The 22,291-nt window shown below is 35.4% G+C and overlaps 3 protein-coding genes and 2 pseudogenes across 4 annotated transcripts; all 5 read right to left on the bottom strand.

The window, feature by feature from the left end:
* Window positions 1-572: 572 nt before the first annotated feature.
* LOC131606310 (uncharacterized protein At4g13200, chloroplastic-like) lies at window positions 573-2,256 on the bottom strand. Its single transcript, XM_058878556.1, has 3 exons — window positions 1,967-2,256; window positions 1,534-1,694; window positions 573-957 (listed from the first exon to the last, which is right to left on the bottom strand). The coding sequence occupies exons 1-3, from the start codon at window positions 2,178-2,180 to the stop codon at window positions 706-708; spliced, it is 627 nt and encodes a 208-aa protein (XP_058734539.1). The 5' UTR covers window positions 2,181-2,256; the 3' UTR covers window positions 573-705.
* A 413-nt stretch (window positions 2,257-2,669) lies between these two features.
* On the bottom strand, window positions 2,670-6,889 carry LOC131601359 (uncharacterized; annotated as a pseudogene).
* A 603-nt stretch (window positions 6,890-7,492) lies between these two features.
* Window positions 7,493-17,438, bottom strand: LOC131601360 (uncharacterized). Of its 2 annotated transcripts, XM_058873154.1 has the most exons (14): window positions 17,278-17,438; window positions 17,070-17,190; window positions 16,811-16,981; window positions 16,667-16,726; window positions 16,339-16,558; window positions 14,986-15,230; window positions 9,841-10,315; window positions 9,387-9,539; window positions 9,195-9,284; window positions 8,820-8,963; window positions 8,540-8,742; window positions 8,313-8,387; window positions 7,777-8,218; window positions 7,493-7,664 (listed from the first exon to the last, which is right to left on the bottom strand). In XM_058873154.1, exons 7-14 carry the CDS (start codon window positions 10,029-10,031, stop codon window positions 7,499-7,501), a joined length of 1,464 nt encoding a protein of 487 aa, XP_058729137.1. In that variant the 5' UTR covers window positions 10,032-10,315; window positions 14,986-15,230; window positions 16,339-16,558; window positions 16,667-16,726; window positions 16,811-16,981; window positions 17,070-17,190; window positions 17,278-17,438; the 3' UTR covers window positions 7,493-7,498. The 2 variants fall into 2 exon arrangements, with proteins under 2 accessions (XP_058729137.1, XP_058729138.1); XM_058873155.1 differs by lacking the exons at window positions 14,986-15,230; window positions 16,339-16,558; window positions 16,667-16,726; ... (1 more) ...; window positions 17,070-17,190; window positions 17,278-17,438 and adding an exon at window positions 10,861-10,989.
* On the bottom strand, window positions 11,503-14,967 carry LOC131601363 (uncharacterized; annotated as a pseudogene).
* A 128-nt stretch (window positions 17,439-17,566) lies between the features above and the next one.
* Window positions 17,567-19,750, bottom strand: LOC131601362 (uncharacterized). The gene is made up of 5 exons (XM_058873156.1): window positions 19,625-19,750; window positions 19,152-19,297; window positions 18,792-19,059; window positions 17,708-18,712; window positions 17,567-17,622 (listed from the first exon to the last, which is right to left on the bottom strand). The coding sequence occupies exons 2-4, from the start codon at window positions 19,290-19,292 to the stop codon at window positions 18,405-18,407; spliced, it is 717 nt and encodes a 238-aa protein (XP_058729139.1). The 5' UTR covers window positions 19,293-19,297; window positions 19,625-19,750; the 3' UTR covers window positions 17,567-17,622; window positions 17,708-18,404.
* Between the last annotated feature and the right edge of the window lie 2,541 nt (window positions 19,751-22,291).

Genomic DNA, 22,291 nt, shown 5'->3' with positions numbered 1-22,291 from the left:
CTTGATTCACACAATTTATTCGAGTAGAAGTATTAATGAGCTCAATAAACAAATGAACGATTCACCAAAACAATTGAGAAACACATGTAAATTGATTAAAAAACAATTGAGAAACAATCTATTACAAAGATTTTGAGATAGTTTTGCTGTTTGCAAACTGATTTGTTCAAAATGGATATAGAAAGACATTATCACTGAATTAGAAATTAAAAAAACAGTTTGTAAACCAATTCACAAAATGGTGATAAAAGAAGCATTTGCATTGTTTCTTCAGTTAAGGAGAAAGGAAACCGGTTTGTAAATCAATTGATAAAATGGTATTCTGTTTACTGCGTTACGACTAAATTGAATCCACATTGATTTTTTGATCTATCCTTCAATGCACATGTCAGCATGAAGCTTCTATTCACAACAATTTTAAGTCAAATATCAGCAAAATATATGAATCGCACTCCAAATTTCAAGATGCGTGGACCCTGTTACATTCATGTTATGTTTTAACAATCCTATACATACACATGTGGAGTTATATGAAATTTTATTACACCAAGGGAAGAAGTAAAGATAATCCGTTCAAGAACATGAATTCATTTATTTGTTTACAAGAAATATCAACCAAAAAGTATCGAATTTTATATCTGGTATACATAAGGAACTAACATATTTAGCAAAAACCTGTCGAAAGACAGAAGGAAAATATATCACTTAAGAACTTAAAGTGGGATCCTCCCCTATGGTGGGCTCAGTGGATGTTTTAGATGCATCAGTAGGCTGTACCGAAGTAACTGGATCGGTTGAAGAATATGAAATTCCTGAAGAAGCTGAATCCACAACGACTTCATCCACAACGACTTCTGTATAGGCTGCAGAGTTGGAAACCAGACCCTGTGGTTGTGCCTCTGTAGCTTCACGCGCTGCTTTTTCCTTTGCTTTTTTGGCTCTATCCAACACTTCTTCCTGTATACAAATTAGTTTCAAACAGGTCAAAGATGTGTCTCTATATCTGAAATAACCCCATCACTGGAATGTTGTTCACGGTGCAATGCATCAATTTTAATTTGTGCACCAGTGCTACGTTAGATTGATATATGAAGGTCCGACACAGCCAAATACACAGAAAATATAGATACTGACATGTAAACACCAATAATAATTTGAGAAACACGTTATTGTTATTGTCGTGTTGGTGACTGACACCAGACATTTCTTCAATGTGAAACATCGGTTTTTCAGAGGAAATGGATAGCAGGACAGAAACCGCTCTAGACCAGCTTTAGTGTTATGCACTGTTAAGGCTCTTTCCATAGCCTGTCCAGCCTCCGCACCGTTCTGCTATAGCGGGATAGCGCCGCTATTGACTACTATGATCCTATACCAGTAATTATTACGATCACCTATTGAACATTAAGGTCCAACACAAGAGTCCCACTATATGCTACGAGTCAAACAATAAAAAATCAGGGCTGTCGATCGCAGAAATAGCGGTTTCTTCAAATCCAGTACAATACAAAGGCGGTTTAAACTGTTCCTTACCTGAAATTCTTGAACTTGTTTTTGTTGTTCAGCTTGCAGTCTTCCAACATTACTCAAAAACTCACCAACCGTCGACTCAATTCTCTCATTCAAAGTTTCAGCCAGAGCCTTTCCCAAGAAAAATGCATCCAGAACATTTTTGCTGCTGCCATCACCATCACCTACATAATTCCCCTATTTTCAGAAACTACATAGCAATAATTTTCGTCCCCGAATACTACAAAAACCGAACTAAACCGGACGGTTCAATATTCAACTGGTTAAACCGGGAACCGGACATTTTCTCAACTAATGTTTCAAAAAACTAATAGTTAAATCAACATAAACCTATCAATATACATAGCTTGGAGTAGGTGAGTAAACCTTATTCATGCAATTGAAAACATGATGTTAATATTAAAACCAACAAGAGAGAGAAAACAAAAGTGTTTACCGGAAGGGGGTCCACCAGGGAAGAAGCTGCTGTTGCAGCGGAGTCCAGTGGTGTGAAAAGCCCTTTTGGTGGGAAGTTGAATGGATGTGGGTTTGGAAGAAGAAGGAAGGAGGTTGTTGGAGAAGAAAGAGGGAAGTGATGGGTAGGATTTGGAGAAGGTAGGAGAAGCAAAGGTTGTTGGAGATGGGGAAGAGGAGAGGGTAGTGGTGTTCATTTTCTCTTTCAGAACACAACAGACACACACTCTTGTTGTGTCTGTGTTTTGTTGTTAATCGCACACACTAGATGTATAGCGTTGAAATAAAATAGAAAAAAATCTATGATTTTATTTTATTCTATTTATTTAATAAATAAAAGAAAGGAAATAGTAATATTTTTATTCAAATATTATTAATATATTATTATTACTTATTGGTATTTTTACTTTTACTATAAATATAAAATAAAAATATTAAATTAAGTGTTATGAATAATGAATGTTAATAGCACTATCATTTTGTCTTTTAATAGATTTTTTTTCACTTATGTTTTTTAATCTGAACTAGTAACAAACCCGTGCTATCGCACGGGTAAAATTTTTATGTTTTGTTAATTCCTAGAAAAAAAATAACTAATTGAATAAGTTGATGATAAAAACATATAAGATTTCAGAGGCAAAAACAGTAAATCAAGAACATTAGTTTTGATAAAGTAAAATCATTACAAAATGAGTGTTAAAGTCACAACACTTGTTTTTGCATTTGAAGTTGAAAGACATTACGAAATTTGTAACAAAGGCTAAATAAGCTTCAAAATAGTTGCAACATGAATCTCCAAAATCAAATGGATGTTTGGACCTGAAATAGCAAGGAAAACAAAAAAAATTATATATTGGAGATGTCAAGAACAACAATAAGGTATATTATTTGGTTAATGGCATAATAAGCTTCTATTTATAAAAGCACACCTTTCAAATGTTATGGAAGACTTCTTTGAATACAACATTAGTTGTTGAGATCATAGGTTGTTTATCTTTGTCATGAATAAGAATCTTTAATCCCCTTTTGGATTTAACTCTTGAGAAAGCAACATATAATTGGCCATGGCTAAAAACTTCTTTTGGCAAATACAAACCAACATTGTCAAGTGATTGGCCTTGAGACTTGTTAATAGTCATGGCAAAGGAAACAATAATTGGAAATTGGCGTCTGACCAATTTAAATGGCCATGGTGATTGTGAAGGGGACAAAGACATTCTAGGAATATAAAATAAGTTACCAATATTTTTTCCAGAAATTATCTTGGCTTCAATGACATGAGCAGCAAGCCTGGTAACAGTGAGTCTTGTACCATTGCACAAACCTTCAAACTGATCTAGGTTACGCATCAACATAATAGTGGCGCCAAATTTTAACCTGATTGAATGGTTAGGCAATCCCGAAGTTTTAAGGGCATTTAGGAACTCGGGTGTGACATGCTCGTATGCATCAAAGCTATTTGCATCAGATTTATCAATAGAATCACTACTAAAGTACTCTTTCTCTTCTCCTACAACAATTGAAAAATAGCTATATTTAGTCCATATATTTTGGCAACAATAGTCTAATAACATATATAAAAAATGTATCTATTATTAACCTTGTATAAATTGAATTAAGTGCAATTTAATACCTGGAAGAAGATTTGTTATATATTGGTTGATATCATCAACTACTTCGATTGTTGAAGCTAAGATCGCACGACTTTGAAGATAATTGGAATCAAGATAGTTATTAATGAGATCAGGGTATGTATCTTCAACAATTGCTTTAATGGGATCTGTGAAGTTAGAAATTAAGAACTCATCTGGAATACAAATATCAGCATAACCATCATTTGGCTCACACATGGTCCCATCCCCAATTTTTAAAATCCACTCGGAAAAATTCCTTATCTCATCATTTGTAGAAGTAGGTTGACCAGTTTGTAAGCGCATGTTCTTTGTAAGCCTCAATACTCTACAATGATCCCAAATATAAGAAGCATTTATTGTTGCATGGATAATATCAGATCTAGTACCTCTTGGTATAACAGGGAGAATTTGTCGGAAGTCACCACCAAACACAACAACCTTACCTCCAAAAATTCTTTTAGATGCATGTGTGGTTCCACTCATAATATCTTTTAAGGACTTGTCAAGGGATTTGAAGCAAAACTTGTTAGCCATAGGAGCCTCATCCCATATAATAAGATCTGTCATCTTTAGAAGCTCAGCAAGATCATCTTGTTTTTCAATGTTGCAAATAGAAGTTTCTAAAGTAGGTACAGGAATCTTAAATCTAGAATGAGCTGTTCTTCCACCTGGTAACAACAAACTTGCAATCCCACTTGAAGCAACAGGCAAAACAATTTTTTTCTTAGACCTAAGAGATGCTGATAAAGTGTTCCACATGAAGGTCTTACCAGTCCCACCGTAGCCATATAAAAAAAAACACACCGCCTTGTTGCTTTTCTACAGCATCCATGATTTCCTCAAAAATGCTTCTTTGCTCATCTGTGTATAGAGATGTATTCCAACAGAGTTGTTAATTACGATTGATAGTTGAAAACTTTTAAAATTTGCATATACAATAGGGTTAGAATACCTGTAAGAGAAGCGTACAAACTTTCAAATATTTGTTGTTGAGCAACAACATCATATTGACGTTCATCATAAAGTAGCCTATTTCCTGTAAAGGATTCAACAAAATCTTTAGGATATGGCATTGTCTTGAAGTCCATCAAACTTCGATTATTATTTTGCAATAGTGTTTCAATAGCCATGAGTGTCCGTTCTTTTAGTTCAGCATCGCTCATTGTCAGAGCTATGAAAAAAGAAAAAGAAAAACAACAATTCAATTAATATCCTTTTACACACATTTTTCACATGTTTATAAAAATTTAGTTATTAGTGTATAACTTATAAATATTTTCATACAGGACGTGTTATAAAGCAACACTGTATGTATTTTAACAAACCCTCATGAACACAGTGTATTGTGATGGAAACTTCATATTGATTTAAGTAAACATAAAAACAGTGATGTAAAGCAACAATGTATTGTTACATGATGTAAATTAGACTAATGGCAATTTCATTATCACAGGATATTATGCATTTATTTACAGTTGTGCAAAGATGTACCGATTCTACAATAGGTATGACAAGGTGTTTAATTCTCCTACATCTAGCTGTGAGTAGTGATGGTTAAAAAACATGGTCCTTGCAAGGATGAAAACTTTATGAGGGAACTACTTAAAGAGATCTTCCAATACAGTTGCTCAAAATAATAGCAAAATTTTAATTGTTACATGAGATGAATCGGTTTTGTTGCCTAGAAAAGAATGGAACATCATTGGAGTATATTCACGGCCCAGTAATTCAGACTGTTACAAAATAATAGATAAGAGGTTCCAAGTTTCATGCACAGGGGTGAGAAGGTTTAAATGGTCACACAAATTTGAAACACAATTTAGAATTATAGTAAAGATTGGATACCTTGATTTCTTGTGAAGACGCGTTGATCATAAAGAATGCCATCCGATAAATACATCCAAGTCTTTCTCCAAACATGTTCGGGTCTATCCATTGATGATGATAGCAGCATTGTCACGAAGAGCTTGCGTAAAAATGGACCTGAACCCCAATGATGTGCCTCTTTGATGGCCTCGACAAACTCACGATCATCTTGTAAAAATCCCATCGCAAAGCATGCTTCTCTAAAAGTTTTGAGTTTTTTACCGTCAACCGTCTTGATGTCTTGATAGCATAAAGGACATTTTTGGACTGTGAGCATCATCCTTAAATAAAACAACTCACCAGTGCTTTGAGGAACCCAAATGAGGCGACCAATGGTATACCCTCGTTTCCTAGGTTTCCAACTCCGACTTTGTTTGTGATAAACAAATTTAGAAACAAAGTCTCCATAAGTTAGTGATCTTCCTTCTTCATAGACTTTGTTAGCCTCGAACCAAGCTGTAAACATAGACTCGGTTACACTTGGTTTGAGCAACACATCACCAACCTGCTCGTAGTCTTTGTAGTACACGGAGTTTTCACCTTCCATTTGAAAAAATATTCTCTCTACTGCTGGTTTTCTGCCATGTATAGAATAAGAAAATATTCTACAACATGCCTCACTCGGGGAGATGTATCGACAATCCAAATATTGTTTAATCTCGTCAACGTTGTTTTTGTCTTGGCCTTGTATGATTGTTGAAATTCTATCGGAACCTTTGTTTATATATTTGAAAAGGTATTTGATAGAAGTACTTTGGTTGCACCATTCCATGTTAATATGGGCTTCGTACTTCAACAACAAACTTGGATTGTGAGGAACAACATGACCACTATGAAAGATGATGCCATTTTTTTCAATGGTGTGTCCGTTGTTTCTTCTCCTATAAACCGGATAGCCGTCTTGGTCCACTATAGTCATAGGTTGAAATTTCTTAGGGTAAAACTTGGTGCACCTCATATCTTTCGTGCAAGGTGCGTTGGGATTTGCCAAACCACAAGGACCATGAACCATGTGAGATTTGACTACTTTATACAACCGAGGGTGTGTTTCGGGATCGGACACTTCAGCACTGATTATCTTATCAATGTGTTCTGGACCTGGATATTTGTTTGAAGGATGCAAGAAGAGCAATATATGGGCATGAGACAATCCTCTCTTTTGAAACTCAATGGTGTACATATCTAGCATTGGAAAATAAAAAACAATTTAGCATTACTGTTATAATTTATATAAGCAAATCAAAGTTTAGGGAGATAAATAACTCACAAGCAAGTACTTTCCCAAGAACTCCTTTTTTGGTTAAATCTGTAAGCAATTGATCAAACTTGATTTTGAAAACTCATGAAATGATATCCGGGCGATCTTGAGGCTTCAAATGAAGAGGCCCGAGTACTCTTTGAATCTCAGGCCAATTTGGATTACAGGTAAAGGTAATAAACAAATCTGGAAATCCAACTTTACTGCATATAGCCATTCCGTCGTAGTACAATTGATCCATAAACCGACGTCCACCGACAAAGGACGAAGGCAAAACAACTCGTTTACCCATGCTTAAACCTGGATTTTGACTTTGCTCTCCCTCTTCATTTAAAGAGTTGTACTTGGACACTCGAAGCTTTGGTTGATTTTTGTGTAGCCATTCAAGTTTCTCGGACTCTAACATAGTGTAACCATCAACCAGAAATTGTTGGAACAACCTTCTAGAAAATAACAAAGTCTTGGCTTCGTTTAACCTGGTTTGAATGCGAAAGGCAAGAAATTCGCGAATTGTGAGCCTATTCCTCATGCTATTTTCGTTGACAGGCAAGTCCCTATGAGCGACATCAGGTCTATAACCGTCCTCACCATAAGGAAAAATCAAAGGATACTGGTAAGCCATGTAAGCGGCATGGAGTTCGTTGATTCTCTGAAGTCGTCCTCCTCTTGTTTGCATTATGATATCCCGCATTTCTGCCGTGTCAATATCACCAACAACCAAGGCTGCAACTTCAGACACAGTAGGTTGATTATACACTCACCCATCGGTGGATCGGCTAGAAATGAGTCGTAGCTTAAGGTTTTGAGTTTCCCCACTATTTAACCATTGTCTCGCCATTTGAAATCTCTTAGCATGGGGATTGCATTCATAAAGCATACTGGACAACTGGTTGACCACAGCAGGATCAATGTTTTCTTTGTTCCTTGCAATCCAAACAAACTTTCATTAACAAAAACAGGTCATTACCAATAAAATTCACTACATTATATAATTCATGTTACAACCAAATTCAGTGAGTAATAAGAGGTCATTACCTTAGGCCATGCATCCGGTTTTCTACCTCATTTTCGGTGTCATAAATATATAATTGAGCAAATTTTGGTTTTCCACCTTGAGGAGGCAACAAACTTCTAATTCGATGACATGTTTGACCTTGTATCCTCATGGTTGGGGGGCCACGGCCATCGTTAAAACGATTGTCAAACTTTGCTCCCGGTGATGTAAATGCAAACATCATATTGTAAAGTCGGATATGTTGTTGAAACTTCCGGCTAACTGTATTGTCATGATCGAACAAAAGTTTTGCAAGCTGTTCCGGAGGATTTCTTAGGATTGGTAGTTCAACTTTTCCGTTCCCACAACACATCATAAATTTTGGGTTTGCTGAATGTGTACTTTTGTGCATCCTCTCTTGATACCACATCATTGCTTTACAATAAGAACATTCGATAAGAGGGGAACCGATATCGTAATATTCTACATAAGCAAACAATGTATCAACGTTAGAAAAGTTTGTAACAATGGATCAATAGTGTTAGTTTGACTAAATGTACTGGGGAAAATAACTTACCTTCTGAATATCTCGTTGCGTTGTCGTTGATTGAAAAAGGTGCTTCATATTCGTCTGACTCCGAACAATTATCATCTTCAGATAGATAGGTTGTAATGAACAAACACAAAAAAAATTTACCATGAGAATTTGAGGTATTTATTTACCGTTATTTCAAATAGGCATGGTCTTTCAAAATATGTTTGATGAAAATTCTTTTGAGTGATCGAACGTAGTATTAAACATACCTGCAAAAGGGTCGTAGTCGCTATCATTGTCAGAGTCGCTATTAAAATCCATGTTGGTTGTAGGTGTAAAAATCGGACATGTTGTCTCCGTTCTACGATGGTGGTTGTTTGTGGATTGTGACACCGACGACACCTTGTTATTAACAGGATGGTTTCTTTCCATACCTATTTCAACTACAGGTGCTTCAGTTGTAAACACATTCCTGCAGTCCACAAATGTCTCATAAGTGCTTATTATATAGTAGTTGTTGATGTCAATTAAGTACATGATGTTTGATACCTTGCACGGGGTGTAACATTTGCAGTAGACTGCGCCAGACTCATGGTATGAATGTTGAGCTCTCTATTTAAACCCAACGGCAGAATTGGATCAGGCAATTGTTTTCTAGGCCCCCCTCTAGATGGCTTGGGAACTGTTGCACATCTGAATTTCAAATCCAATTCAATAAGTTGCAATTTAGTACTTATCCAAATTGGTGGAAAACTGGTAAACTAACATTAGATGTATGAATGATGCAAATCTATTAAGAACTACTCAGTGCATTAAGATCCAAAGGTAATCTATTACTGTTTGTTACGCATGTAGTAACACAAAACTATTATAATAATGTAGTCACCTAATTGAAAAGAGTTTGGTATTGCGAATTTTCTATACCGTGGTTTTGTTCTGGAATACGATGTGTGGTTTAAATGACACGGTTGTTGATCTGCCAGAGCTGGAACTTCTATGATCACATTTGGATTGCTGATAAAATAAAAAAATGTTGCTTAGATAATGAAAGAAATATACTGTAAAGATGTGGGAGCAATGAAGTACTTCAACATCAGGGCTATGGCATTGTTGTACCTATTTTGCGTGTTAGTCCCGAGATACAAATTCGCCGTGGCATTACCATCCGCTGGTGGTATAGGAAACTTTCTTGTCAAATTCCTAGCCATATTTGGAATTCCATAGCGATTCTTAGGCCTACCTCGACCTGGTCTGGAAGTTGCTGTAGCTCTGTTGAGATTTAAAACCATGAAAAGCATTATCAAAAGTATGTATAAGAATTGCTAACCCCTGATATATAGTAAATTGTTATATATGTAAAGGCCTAGTGTGAACTATCTTGTTTCCAGCCTAGATCACATATTCTTGAGGCCAATGTCTCTTATATGAAACTTGAGTTCTTCGGATCAAGCTTTACTTGACACACAAGTTAATGTGAACAGGGACACTATCTCCCATTTGAGTTTGCTTAGCTATTAATTTCTACTAAATAATTAAAGGTGTTCAAAAGAAGTCAACAGAATTTACTAACGTGGATACATTCGACGAACTTCCAGCCCCACTGACGATGTTTTCTTGTACAGGAGATGGTTTTTGCTTAGAGGTACGACTCATCTCATTTTCCTTCGTATTAGAACTGGATGCAAAATTGGAAAATAGATTTCTTCCCAAACTTTGTAGCTGGCAGGACCTGATATTTGTTTTAAAAACGTGTCTTGACATGCTAGGTTCTGAACCATCAAAACGTCCACTTAAGACAACAGACTGGCCATCATTTTAAGAGCTGTTATTAAATTTATTAAACGATGCGGTCCAATCGAGCAAAGGCTCCCTTAGTGTTTTTGACATTGGAGTATTCATCATGGTATCACCAGGAAGTAGTTGTTCAGGATTGTATTTCTGACGTTTGGAACGATTCTCTTTCAAAATCAACGATCTTTTTGATCGTGCATTTTTCTCGTTAAGTTTTCTGTCAAAAGGGTCCATAATTGGCAACACAGAGTGACCTACAACAGTCAAGCAAAATTCATTTGAATTCAGTTAGTAGGTGTAATTAAAATACAAATGACATCGGTTCTCTAACTTGAATTCATTAAATGTCATTTACTAAACATTTAATGAACCAATGGGAGAGTATAAAGCTTGGTATGTTAAAAAGGATTAAAGTTCATGCCATAAACACATATAACTTGGTAGTTGCTCAATCATAAATGAGTTACACCAACTGAATTAATTGTAAGATGTATACTCTTTCAAATTATTATAAAATGACCATAATGAGAGGGAAGTAAACCATGTTTCAATAATAGGTTGACATGAATTCAGAGAAGCAATGAAGACCAATATTTTTCAGCCTATTCAACCTAATAAACCAGCAAAAGGTATTCCTCTACCAAGCTTAGCTTAGCTTTTTTATAAGAATGGAAGCATAGGTGTTTTTTTTATTTAATCTCAACTGTAGTGCATCCAAGACAGTAACATAGACAAAAAGAGTAGATATGTTTTATAGTTTTCATTGATGTTTATTTTAAGAATAATGAAGATGGTTTACCTGAAAATCTTAGTGTATGTTGTTAGCAGTATGGGAGATCTGTCCACACTTGCAACATAGGCATCCCATCAACTTCAGCCATTTATTTTCTTGTTCAAGGTATGTTAGTTAATTTACTTATTCATTATAACTTTCACATTGTCTAAGTTATGGTGATTTTCTTTAACACATTTAAATTTCGTCATTTAATGAAATCTTAATCTTTAATAAACTATCTAAAAACTTTGTATCAAAATTAAAATGAAAGCATTCAGGAAATTAAAAAAGTTGTAGAAAAATCAATTTTTTCTGTTGCCACATTTTGATAGGGAGACTGGATTAATTTTATATGATAGAGAAGTGTATCATATAGGAGTGTCAAATCCTTAGTTGAAATTAGTATACTGCTATATAAAAGGATTGAGTTGTTGCAAAAGTGACATGCTAAGACCATTTATAATGGTTTCAACACTCAACACCCACTTTTTCAACTCCCAACACTCCACATCATTTTCTCTCTCTTCCACCTAATAACTCAACACTCATTCAACTTTTACATTCTCCAATGGTTTTTCACTCAACACCCTACCCCACCACTTTTTATTTTCATATTCTTATTTAAATTTTATTTTTATTTTTATGATTACATAAAATTACAATTATCGATTAAAATTAAATTAAAATAATAAATACTTAACAATTTATTTTTTAATTTTTTGTAATAAAAACAAAATTTATTTAAATAATTGGATACGATACAAATCATATTAAATTAAATTAAAATACAACACACAAGTAACGTAATTAATACGTTACAAATAATTTAAAATGCAATACAACACACAAGTAACGTAATTAGTACGATACAAATAATTTAAAATGCAATACAACACAAATAATTCAATCACGAAACATTCCAAACTTTGTCCATATGTGCTTCACTAGATCGGCCTGCAATTCTTGATGAACATTTGGATCACGGAACTCTGATCTAGCACGAACGTGATTTGCAAAAGCGGGTAACACCTCGGTCGAGTATGGTTGTGGTGCATTAGATCCACTTTCCCCAGATTGCTCAAAATCGGTCCAACGTTGAGAATATGAATCTCGTTCATCCTCAACAATCATATTATGTGATATGATGCATGACCTCATGATGATACCCAAATCAGCTATGTCCCACATGCGAGCTGGTTAACGGATGATTTTAAATCGAGCTTGGAGCACTCCAAATGCACGTTCGATGTCCTTCCGACATCCCTCCTGAAATTTTGCAAATAACTTATCGGGTTCACTTTAAGGAAGTCTAATCGATTTGACGAAAGTTGGATAAGAAGGGTAGATACCATCAGCTAGATAGTATGCCATATTATATGGACGTTGATTCACAAAGAAATTCACACTTGGAGCCTTTCCCTGTTCCACGTCATCAAACACTGGTGACCGGTCTAGAACGTTTATATCGTTCAACGATCCCGGACATCCAAAAAAGGCATGCCAGATCCATAGGTCATGAGATGCAACTGCTTCAAGAATAACTGTGGTGGTTCCCTTATCCCCTCTAGTAAATTGTCCTTCCCATGCTTTAGGACAATTTTTCCACTCCCAGTGCATGCAGTCAATACTCCCGATCATCCCTGGGAACCCCCGCATTTCACTAACATGCAGTATTCTTTGCAGGTCATCTTGGGTTGGTGCTCTCAGATACACTTGCTCGTACAAGCGTATGATTCCTTTACAGAATATACGTAAGCACTCCAACGTTGTAGTACCTCCTATTTTGATGTACTCATCGACCGCATCTGCTGCCACACCATATGCTAACATTCGCATTGTTGTGGTACATTTTGCTAAGGGTGATATACCTTCTTTATTGGCTGCATCAACTCGCTGGATGAAGTAGTCATCACTACTTGAAAGGTCCCCAACAATTCGAAGGAAAACATGTTTTTTCATCCGGTACCGATGACGAAACATTGCATCGTCATATGTAGGCTCATTGGCAAAGTAGTCGTCAATTAGTCTTTGGTTTGCCGCTGCATGATCTCTATTGAGATATTTTCTACTACGAGGTGCAGTATCTTCCGATATTTTGTTTCTACGCTCTCTAAATCGATTGACTATATAATTTTCTTCAATTTCACGATTTTGATTGTAGGCTGCGATATCAAAATGATATTGTGATGGATCCATTTTTTTTTATATTGGAAGTAGATTGGATGAGATTTGGGATATTGGTACATAAATGGATGTATGAGTCCCTATATATAAATGGATGTATGATTCGAATTGGGTGGTGGAGCACTGACGGATTCGAAATAATTTATTGTATAGAGTTAATTATCAGATAAGGATAAGATTCGAATTGGGTGGTGGACCACTAACGGATTCGAAATAATTTATTGTATAGAGTTAATTATCAGATAAGGATAAGATTCGAATTGGGTGGTGAAGCACTGACAAATTCGAAATAATTTATTGTATAGAGTTAATTATCAGATAAGGATAAGATTCGAATTGGGTGGTGGACCACTGACGGATTTGAAATAATTTATTGTATAGAGTTAATTATCAAATAAGGATAAGATTCGAATTGGGTGGTGGACCACTGACGGATTTGAAACAACAATAATTAAAGCAAACACTACACTGGCGTGGTTGATCACGGAGAGCGTGCCATTCTTCCATTAATGTGAATCTAACATTCTTCCCACATGCATATAATTCCTGCGCTTTTGCCAAAACATCATTCTTCGACCAACCACTTCCTTGCAAACGCTTAGCGCCATCATTAGCGCCAATCCATTTACCCAACATTTTGTTCATATAATTAAAACGGTTTCGGCATTCAAGTCCATCACGCGGAGGATCAAATGAGCAATGCTCATTACAATACTCAGCAATTTTACCCCAATATGTTTCACCTTTTTGGTTTCTCCCGACAACACTGCTTGTTCCAAATTTAATCCACCCACTAATTAGCACCAAATTTTGTTTAGTGTTCCATGCTGGTTGCTGAGTTTTCCTGCTCTTAGGAGTTGAATCCTCTGAATTTGGAGTGACTTCATTAGAAACTGTCCTGCCACCAATAGTTAGTTGTGTTGAAAATTCGGGAAATTTAGGTGCACCACCACTTGGAAAATTTTCATTCGCCATTGTCACATAACCATTAAACGGGGGTGTTTGAGATGAATTTCTCGGCATAGATCCATAATATGGATGAAAGTTTGGAACAGAGGATGACTGGTTGAAAGGTGGAAAACCAAAATTAGGTATGTTTTGAGGATGTTGGTTGGAAAATTGATTTGGATTTTGATAATAGTTGGGATTTTGATAATTGTTGGGATTTTGAAAAATTGTTTGGATTTTGGTTAAATGGAAAATTAGCAGAATTTTGAGTGTTAAAATGATTATTGGGATCCATTTCACTAAAAAAAGACACTTAACTTCAAAATAAACACTAATAGAAAGATAATAATAAGATTAAGTTAGTGAAAAACTTGGTTTTTTTTTCTGTGTCCAAATCAAATGAACCAAGTCTCTATTTATAGAGAAAAAAAAATCATGAATTTTGGTAAAAAAAAATAATAATAAAAAAATAATTTGCAAAAAAAATAATTGAGTTCAAAGTATTAAATGGATAAAAGTCTGGCCAGCCAATCACACCCAGCCACGTGGCTCAACTTATCCCTTTTCTCTTTCTCTCTCCGCGTGGGTTTTTGCCCACTCTCCCTTCTGCGCGTGGCCCCCACGCGCCTGTTTTCAGCCATCTAGAAGCTGCCACATACCCCCCTGCGTCAGCCTCAATTGTGTTGAGTTTTCTCAACACCTCTCTCTTCCAGCACACACTCAACACTACTCTAAACACCTATTGGAGGAGATTTTGCATGTTGAGTTCAAACTCAACACACCCATTGCACATGGTCTAATGTCTCTAATTGTCTACATGTGAGACATAGACCTCAAGAATTATAATTTAAAACTGACAATACATTAAATTGGCAATGGAAAAAGCAAAAGTGAAATTATAATATCTCTAATTGTCTACATGTGAGACATAGACCTCAAGAATTATAATTTAAAACTGACAATACATTAAATTGGCAATGGAAAAAGCAAAAGTGAAAGTATAAGATATTGACTTACCGTGTTTCAAAGCCCCATGAATTTAAGGTTAAAGTGACCTTAATCTAAAGAGTTTCCCATAATTATGGTATTTGTACTATGAAGCAGCTCATATGTGGCAGACCAATGCAAGAATATATCAATGGATGTTGTTTCCAATGAAAGAAATGATGACAGCCTGGTTTGTACAATAGGTAAAGTTGGAAACCGGCAGATTTGGTGAGTCCTAGACTGGTTCATCCCAAAAAATGCAATGCTGTGTGTACCTAGACAATGTTCGGTTTCCCAAAAAACAGGATTGAAAAGAAAAGTTAGAAAGGTTGCAAGATATATCAATAGCTGACTAAAATCCTGAAAAAACCTATAATAAAAAACTATTCTGTTGAATCCGATTGTGAGAACATAACAGGTTTTAACAAAACAATATTAAACTGAATTTCATACACAAAGCATATGTAATGTAGCAACATTAATTTTAAGTTCAAATGACTCCATGATATATGCTCTGATCACTATGAAATGTGGTGACCTGACTAAATGTATGGCTCTGCAAAACTGTACCATGCAGCCCGTTTTGCATTTGATTAACTTTAGTTTTAAAGAATTCTAATATTGAACTAAGGTGATCACCATTCAACTTAAATGTAATAGATTCACCTAGCATGTGTTTTTGATAACTAAATTTTTGAGTTAATTTGGTAAGTATGTACCTAAACTGATGAGATTGATATTTAGATATTGATTAAAGATGCATGGCTGCAAATCAAATATGTAGTTTTTTAGGGCCTGTTACCATGAATTCTCAAGTTTGCTGCAAATCACCTAACATGTGTTTTTGATAACTAAAATTTTGGTTTAAATTGGTAAGCATGTGCCTAAACTAATTAACTATATAGATTACAGATATGGATACAACCTTCTAACACTATATGATATATGTATGAAGGTGTATGCTTGGTAGATACGAATTTTAAATAGGTGAAATAGCAAGCTAAGTGATCAATTTTTTGCAATTCTGCTCCATGCATATAATATTAACCTACATCATGTATCTACTACCCACATGGAATGATATTTATCATTTGAATTGAAAGAACAGTAATTACATGTACTACTCATTATACCATCTATAATTGGAGCTGATATCATGGAATAGAATAGTAGTTACTAAATGGATTTAAACATTTAAGAGTCATTACAAAACATTGTAAATGATGAGTTTAAGAGTTAAAGTACATTAGACATGGCATGTTCAAGTTCTTGATGAAATTGGCCAACAAAAGGAGCACAAAATAGTTGGATGATATCCTTACAAAAGGGTTCTATGCTAGATTAAGCACCAAAAGAAGAGAGTCACAATTAAAATAAACCCACCAAATTAATCCTTTTTGAAATGCTTGGTCTTTTTTCCATTCTTGGCCTTAGTGGCTGATTGTTTAGGAGTGATATCTTCAAACTGAATGACATCGTTAATTGAGGTTGACGTAATATCCCTTTTGGCAGGAGTACTGCTGCAGCTTGCAGAAGGACTCCCCGTATGCGTACCTGCAGAATCTGGTTGAGCAACGATTGATTGTTCGCAAGTTTGTGTGAGCTGCATGAAACATATAAAAATCAGTTACCAAGGAGCAACGGTTCGGGATAATTCCTTATAATATTGAATATAGTCTATCTAAAATAAAGTGATGCTGCATGAACATACTTGGTTTGGATTAAGAGATGGAGAAGTTGTGTCCACTTCCATAACAGCAGCATTAGCTCCCTATATATAATGTAATAGGTCTTAGTTTACAACTAGTAAATGTTAAGAATAACCAAAAACATGCTTTAAAAAGATGCTGCTTACGCCAATTGGTGTGAGGTAGTTGTCAAACTTTTGGTAAAGGCCATCTTCGTTGAGTATTTTCACGATAGAGAATCGTCTGAATTGTGATTGATACTTGATACGAAAGACCATTTGTTTATTCAAGAGAACATCCAGATGAGTAGGCCATAGTTTAGGATTGTCCTCTCCAGCCTATGGTAAACAACCAAGGATTAATATACATGAATTATTATATTAATGATATAAAGTAAGACAAACCAAATTCCTTAGTCAAACTCACCTTCTTCATGATTTCTCTTAATTCCTGAGCAGTCAATTTAGTAAAAGGGATACAATCCTTATCCCAAAAAACAAAGATCCCCTTATGGTTATCATATTCCACCTCCACCTCAAGTTTGAATCTAAAAATAAAAGGTTCAAATCAGTTTTTATTCAAGGCAACTATAGGCAGATTAAGCATTAAATGGAAGGGCAGATTTGGAGCTCACTTGGTAACGCTTTCAGCATCGTTATTTCCAATTGATTCATAATACCATCCAAACCTGGAGGCATTAAATCCAGTGGTTGTCCCAATGGTGGTTGCAAAACAGTCCCATTGGGTGAAAGTGTATACAAATCACATATGATTTAGCAAATCAGAGTTTGCACTGTAATAAAATTAGAATCCAAATAGAAACAATAAACAATAATATAAAAATAGACACACCCTTCCGAATTCAGATACTGCACAGATACTCTTCACCTCGCACAATTTCGTCCAAAAATTGTTAGCAGATTGCACAGATGAATCGACAGTCAATGATTGGGAAGGGGCAGGTAAGTTGGAACCAAAACTGAATAAACATCAGATTAGTCAAACATATATCTATAATAGAAAATAAACCTGCTTTTAATACTTTAAGGTTAAGAGAATATTACCTAGCTTTGCATTCATCTACTTGTGGATGTTCCATGTTGATGTAAAGTTTAGAACCATTCCATGCGTTTGAAAGACATGGTAATCCCGACACTGAAATGTATAGTGTAGAAAGTAAAGAATAACAAACCAAAAAATAAATGCATCATTCAGGGAAAAGACCATTTTGGCTATTCAAACACTGAAATGTATAGGTGTAATCTATAAACTTTTTCACTTTTCAAATGTTGATGTAAGTATTATGGTTGATCATAGAGTTTGTAAGGAAAACAAACGTTTGGAGTGCTAGTTTATAAACATGATATTTTGTGTTGGTAAAAAAACTAAATAGTCATGTAATCATGTGCTAGGCAAGTAATTTAAAAGTGACCAACTGAATTAGAAAACCAGCAATTCGGTAGTCACCAAATGAATTAGATTAATTCGATATTGAACTTAGTATTTGAAATATGAAAATGCCTAGAACTTTAAGTAATGAATGAACAGACTATGAACAGACTGTGTTGGTAAAAAACCAGCCAAAATGAATTAGAAAACCAGCAAAAATGAATTAGACAGTGCCCAAATGAATTAGAAAACCAGCCAGCAATTTGAAAGTCACCAAATGAATTAGATTCATACAATATTTACAACTTAGTATTTGAAATATGAAAATGCTTGGAACTTTAACTAATGAATGAACAGAGTATGTAAAATGTTTCAAACCGTACCGCTGTACCGCTGTTTGGACCAAAAAACAAATGCATCAAAATGAAACAACATACATAGCATAATCAGAAAAATGAAACCTGTATTTGGCTTGCACCATGCATGTGTCAATACGATTATAGTAGGACCAGCAAAGTTGTTAGGGGTAGTGTAGTTGATGAACTGTTTGCCGTAATTTCCCCATAACACCAGCTCAATCACACTGCCTTCGACATCACGTATAGTTACATTGACGCAAGATTTCCTACCACCACCTCCCGTTTGGGTCTTTAAAACATCTTGTAATATGCCAATAACATCTGCAAAGTATGTTTTAGAAAGATCCATGTATTCAACTAAACTATGGTGAAACTTAATGCGGTGAAAGTGAAATCGTACCATATAAGTGGTCATGTTTGAAGTCTCCTTTGAGAAAGTCCTCAATAGGGTGAAAACTGTAGCTGTGAGTAGGAATTTCAGGTATCGCCACCTTCGTCATCGTAGTCCCTCCATTGAAAATGAGTTTGAGTGGGTTAGAACACACCTTGAAAGGCCCATCGTTCTCAACTGGCTCTCCATTATAAAGGTAGTAAGTCTCATGCTCCTTAACAACCTCAACCCAATCTTGGAAGTCTTTTCCCCGGGTGACCACGTGAATCCTATCACCCTGTGAAATGAAGATTAAAACATTGTACAGCATAACCTTTTCAATGTACAGAAATTACAAAATGGAAAGTAAACAGTTAGGAAAAACGCAACCTTCGCATCCTGAATAACAGCTTCAAGGTGTTGAGATCCATTTTTCTCAATAACAACCCACATATCAACAACCCCAACGTGCATTTTCCAGACCTGGTTTCCCTTTAGAAGATATTTAATAAATATGGGAGCCCTTGACATGTTTTCTACATAAGGTGGAAAGAATATAATATAAATGAGTAAAAGCAAATATAAGAGAACATAAAAGCAACTATAGAAACAAAAAGCAAGTATGTTCAGTGCACAGAAATCTCATGAACAGCAAAATGAACAATAACAAAAAATAAAAAACGGCCATTTTGATTCACTGAACCCTTGTTGTTCATGATTTTTTTTGTTCATTTTGATTTTCTGTTGTTGTTCATTCTTCTTCCAATGGATGGTCTCGTTTTCTCATCACATGTCGTTGCTTGTCCGACAAAAAGTAAAAAGTAAAACGAAAAACATAGATGATTATTGTTTCCTATTCATACCTGCCGGTGAGGAAATGACGAACAGGGAAAGGCAGCGGATCTCTAAGCTTTGGACGGAGGTAGTGTTCCAACTTTGTGTGGTTCCCAAAGATGAAAAGAACTTCTGCAGAGGAGTGGGTATGGGTATAAAATGGATTGGAGGGAAACGAAAAAAGACAAAAACTGAATGGAAGTACAAAACAATTGGAGGTTGTCCAATGAGAAACACACAAATGGCCAAGTTGAAATTTTAATTTGTTAATTACTAAGATAGCCTTTTGATAGTGTAAATTTTTTTTGTAGGAAGGGTATATTAGTCAGTTTGGGCAACATTATAGTATTGGGTAGATAGTTGATTGATAGTGTAAATTTTTTTTGTAGGAAGGGTATATTAGTCAGTTTGGGCAACATTATAGTATTGGGTAGATAGTTGATTTGTTAATTACTAAGATAGCCTTTTGATAGTGTAAATTTTTTTTGTAGGAAGGGTATATTAGTCAGTTTGGGCAACATTATAGTATTGGGTAGATAGTTGATTAAGAGCATCATATCATGAAAGAGAGATAAGACCTTCTTAAGTTCTAACTATCTAACCATCCCCTTTCTCTCCATCATAGCCATAATTTATCTAGAGCTGTCAAAATGGGCTAGCCCATATGGGCCGGTCCGCCAGGCTTGAAAAATTATAGGGTTTGGGTCTTAAAATTAGAGTTCATATTTTTCAGCGCCTTTTTAGCCCAGTCTTGAAAAGCCCGCTGCCTATTATGGCTAGCCCATATGGGCCGTGGGTAGCCAATCAGCCCGCACAATTATAAATTTAAAAAAAATATATTAATATTTACATTATCTTACTCCAAAATAGCATATTGATTTTTCTCACTTCACTAAATTTGATCTCTATTTTATTCAATCTTTCTCTTTTAAATATTATACATTTATATAATCAACATTTTTTCATCATATTATATTAGTTTTTCTCTTATAACAAATATTCAAGTATTATTTTATACAATTTAGACATATGTTGTATTTAGAAACAACATATGTTTAAAATAACATAATTTTTAGTTTTATTTATAATAAATATTATGGAGTTTTTATTTTATTTTTTTAAATAAAAAAGCCCATTTAGGACCGGGTAGTCCGAAACTCATCTAGGGCCGGGCTCGGGTAGTAAATCTCGAGCCCATATTATATAGGGCCTTTTGGCCCAACCCTAAAAAGCCCAGGACCTGCTAGGGCCGGGTAGCTGTTAGTTGGAAATTTCGATTGTTGAAGATGCTTTTCGAAGGCTTAAGGTTCGAAGAGAAAATGGCTTTGTATGGCCATTTCCGAGAATGTTATTTGTGATGAAGATGCCTAAAATCGAAGTTGAATCGAGATAGGTAGTCTTTGGGACTTAAATGTTTTTCTGAAATACAAGAGTGCTGAAGTTTGAAGTATTTCGAAGCATTATCATAAAGAACACGTTGCCACGTATCGAATAGGATTCAGGCGGGAGGTTTTGAATTTCGAAATAGTCTGTTTAAATTTACAAGGACAGATAGCGCCCTAGGGATTCGAAACACATGCATGCGGGCAACGTGGCATTTTGTTAGCGTATGACCGTTAGGGTCGAATTAGTATAAATAAGGGTCTTACTATCAGGATCCAGGGTGTTCATTTTGTACAAATCACTCACAAATCACTCAAGTATCAAGCGTTTAGAGAAAGAGTTTCGCTGAGAAATGTACGTATGACACCACCACTTTACATATGTTTGTATTTCCATTTCAAAATCGAATTGTCTTTTAATTTCCTTTACATTTTCGCCAAGTTTTTCTTTTAGTTTAAATCCTTTTACTTTTTCGCCTAGTCTTTTTCAGTCCTGCAATTTACATTCCTTTTTACATTTTTTTGTCAAAGTTTTACTTACGTTCGTAGTCTAGTCAATTTATTTTTCGTTATACATTCATTTAGTTTATTTCGCAAAGTTATTCATACATTCACAATATAATCTCAAAAAACCAATAAAAAACCAAGAGAACATGAATTCAATCATTCTGAAAGACAACTTTTCGACACATGTCCTAGGATCAATCTAGTCGATCCTGCGAGTAACCAAAGTATATTTATAATTTGGAAGACTAGCGGTTGTTTACCGAAAATCACCGTAAACAAATTGGCACGCCTAGTGAGACTGTGTCAAAAAGTTGTCATTTAAACTTCTGGTTTTAACAGATAGGTTTAGATCAATTTAGAACCTTAGGAGCAGTAAACTAATCAACAGTTCACAGCCAATTCCTAAGCGAAAATACAATAAGAAAATGGCCAATTCAGCCAGTGAGAGGGAAAGCCAAGATCCCCCACAAGGGTCAGGAACGGTAGCCGCAAGTACAACAAATGCTTCGACCTCCATGCCAGAAGCACAAGCGATACCCACATCGACAGGTTCTGCGGCCGTAGGTAGTTCCCAGACCATGCCCGAAACTACATCGATGTCAGCAGGGACAATACCAATACCTAGTTCGACTACGGTACCACCTTTTACAAGTATAACAGAAATACGACATTTTTCGACAAATTTTGCAAGTCAGGTACCACCGTTTACTCCGAGACCAACAACATTCGAAGGGTGGAGGCCTTGGAACCCAAATTGGATGTCGTCATCTTATATGGCAGGATTATTGCAAGGTGCTGGACCTACAT

The sequence above is a fragment of the Vicia villosa genome, linkage group LG5, assembly GCF_029867415.1.
Source record: "Vicia villosa cultivar HV-30 ecotype Madison, WI linkage group LG5, Vvil1.0, whole genome shotgun sequence".
Classification (NCBI taxonomy): Eukaryota; Viridiplantae; Streptophyta; class Magnoliopsida; order Fabales; family Fabaceae; genus Vicia; species Vicia villosa.
The sequence above is the reverse complement of the archived record's forward strand: the minus strand, read 5'-3'. Positions and strand labels throughout refer to the sequence as shown.

Coding starts and splice junctions, on each gene's coding strand:
- LOC131606310 (XM_058878556.1), bottom strand. CDS start 2,180: ATGAACACCACTACCCTCTCCTCTTCCCCATCTCCAACAACCTTTGCT. Junction 1,695..1,966: donor CCCTGGTGGACCCCCTTCCG/GTAAACACTTTT, acceptor GGAATTATGTAG/GTGATGGTGATGGCAGCAGC. Junction 958..1,533: donor AACAAGTTCAAGAATTTCAG/GTAAGGAACAGT, acceptor ATTTGTATACAG/GAAGAAGTGTTGGATAGAGC.
- LOC131601360 (XM_058873154.1), bottom strand. CDS start 10,031: ATGTCAAGACACGTTTTTAAAACAAATATCAGGTCCTGCCAGCTACAA. Junction 8,388..8,539: donor CGACTACGACCCTTTTGCAG/GTATGTTTAATA, acceptor ATCTATCTGAAG/ATGATAATTGTTCGGAGTCA. Junction 7,665..7,776: donor AACCGGATGCATGGCCTAAG/GTAATGACCTCT, acceptor TTGGATTGCAAG/GAACAAAGAAAACATTGATC.
- LOC131601362 (XM_058873156.1), bottom strand. CDS start 19,292: ATGTCAAGGGCTCCCATATTTATTAAATATCTTCTAAAGGGAAACCAG. Junction 19,060..19,151: donor CTGTTATTCAGGATGCGAAG/GTTGCGTTTTTC, acceptor TTCATTTCACAG/GGTGATAGGATTCACGTGGT. Junction 18,713..18,791: donor CAAACATGACCACTTATATG/GTACGATTTCAC, acceptor CATACTTTGCAG/ATGTTATTGGCATATTACAA.